At 33.3% G+C, this 1,917-nt stretch overlaps 1 protein-coding gene across 1 annotated transcript; it reads right to left on the bottom strand.

Annotated features, from left to right (window-relative positions):
• Positions 1–315: 315 nt before the first annotated feature.
• Positions 316–1,917, bottom strand: LOC133814163 (uncharacterized). The gene is made up of 2 exons (XM_062247158.1): positions 1,713–1,917; positions 316–1,598 (listed from the first exon to the last, which is right to left on the bottom strand). The coding sequence occupies exons 1-2, from the start codon at positions 1,915–1,917 to the stop codon at positions 316–318; spliced, it is 1,488 nt and encodes a 495-aa protein (XP_062103142.1).

The raw sequence follows: 1,917 nt of genomic DNA, 5'->3' as shown, positions 1-1,917 counted from the left end.
ATTTAGTAAATAAATAAAAGAGTTAATGTAATTTACGATTTGGGGAAAAAATTCATATGTAGTATTATTTTGATTATATGAGTTGTGAAACAAATAAGGTAAGGAATAATATTGAAATTAGTTAATACTCTTTTTTTTTACTATTATGTTTGTGTAATGAAGTTGATATTGTAATTTACAATAATATAAACACATGTAGCTTCAAAATATATATATTGCTAAAGATAGAATTGAACTATGTATATACGTTATAAGGTAAGAATTTGAAGGACATGAATAAGGAGACTATATCATTTTCTAGAATAAATAGATTTTTTATGAGTGGGTATTTTGAAATACTTCTTTGTAAACAATATTTTTTATTAAGTTTGGGTCTCCCACCTCATCATCAGCATTTAGTATGATCAATCCTTCTCTGGTGGTAACTCGGGACACAGCAACATATAATTGACCGTGGGTGAATACTTGCTTAGGGAGGTACAAGCCAACATGTTTAAGAGATTGTCCTTGGCTTTTGTTGATTGTCATGGCAAAACATGGTGCCAAGGGAAGTTGTCGTCTATTAAGCTTGAATGGCCATCTTGATTCATTGGGAGACATGATAATTCTTGGAATTGTGACATTTTCACCAATATTTGTTCCAGAAATGATGTCGCCTCTAATGGACCATTTACCAAGATGCCTGATAATCAATCTTGTGCCATTGCATAGGCCTTCTGTTTGATTTAGATTTCTAAGGAGCATTACAGGAGCACCTTCCTTAAGTCGCATCTCATGATTAGGGATGCCATTAAATTTCAAACCATGCAAAAATTCAGCTGGATACAAAAGATCTTCATCATTTGTCTTTACACTTGCTTTGCATATACTGTCTGAGCTAAAATATGTTCTCCCTTCACCTGGTATAATATTCATAATCATCTCATTTAGTTCATAGATCATTTCATTTTTTGGTGTTAATATTGCTCTTTCTGTCAAATATGTAGGATCGTTGTACTTTTGTAAAAGTGATGGGTAGATAACTTTAATTATGGATTTCATTGGATCTTGAGATGAATTTATGGCGATATCAGAAGGAAGCTTAATTAATTGTCTATCAATGTCATCATATAATGAACCATCTCCAATCTGCAACATCCATTTGTCAAAAGAAGCTATTTTACCAGCCTCAAAACCAGTCAAGCTTCTATTATATAGCCTCATATTTTGGTTGAGCTCATATATTTTTTTGAAAAATGGCCACAAATATGATGAGTTAAGAGAAGCATCAACAATATCAGCTCTTGTACCTTTTGGGACAACTGGTAATATTTGTCGGAAATCACCACCACACACTATTGTAAGTCCTCCAAAAGGTTTGTTAGAGCTATTTTCAAACCTTGTTCTTAGAATATCTCTTAAGGTCTTATCCAAAGCTTCAAAGCAGAACTTATTTGCCATAGGTGCTTCATCCCAAATGATCAAAGAAGTTTTCATAAGAAGTCCAGCTAGTAGGGTGCCTTGTCGAATTTCACAAGTCGACTCTGTTGTAACATTCAAGGGAATATGAAATCGTGAATGAGCTGTCCTACCATTAGGCAATAACAAAGCAGCTATGCCTGAAGTTGCTACAGGCAAGACTATTTTTTATTGTGATCTGAGCTTTGCAGTTATTGTATTCCATAAAAATGTTTTACCAGTACCACCATGTCCATTGATAAAAAATAAATTGCCTTGTTCATTCTTTACTGAATGTATTATTGCTTTATAAGCTGATTTTTGGCAAGGATTTAGAGCAGCAAATGATTTCTCATGCAATATCTTTAATTGATCTCGGTCATAATCAAGCTCTTCATTAACCAATCTATTTCCCGAGTCTCTTATCAAAGATGGATTAGGCAGGGGCATTCCATCTATATCTTTCAAACTTTTTCCCAT

Source organism: Humulus lupulus, chromosome 2 (genome assembly GCF_963169125.1).
Source record: "Humulus lupulus chromosome 2, drHumLupu1.1, whole genome shotgun sequence".
Taxonomy (NCBI): domain Eukaryota; kingdom Viridiplantae; phylum Streptophyta; class Magnoliopsida; order Rosales; family Cannabaceae; genus Humulus; species Humulus lupulus.
The sequence above is the reverse complement of the archived record's forward strand: the minus strand, read 5'-3'. Positions and strand labels throughout refer to the sequence as shown.

Coding starts and splice junctions, on each gene's coding strand:
- LOC133814163 (XM_062247158.1), bottom strand. CDS start 1,917: ATGGGAAAAAGTTTGAAAGATATAGATGGAATGCCCCTGCCTAATCCA. Junction 1,599..1,712: donor TTCAGTAAAGAATGAACAAG/GCAATTTATTTT, acceptor TAGCAACTTCAG/GCATAGCTGCTTTGTTATTG.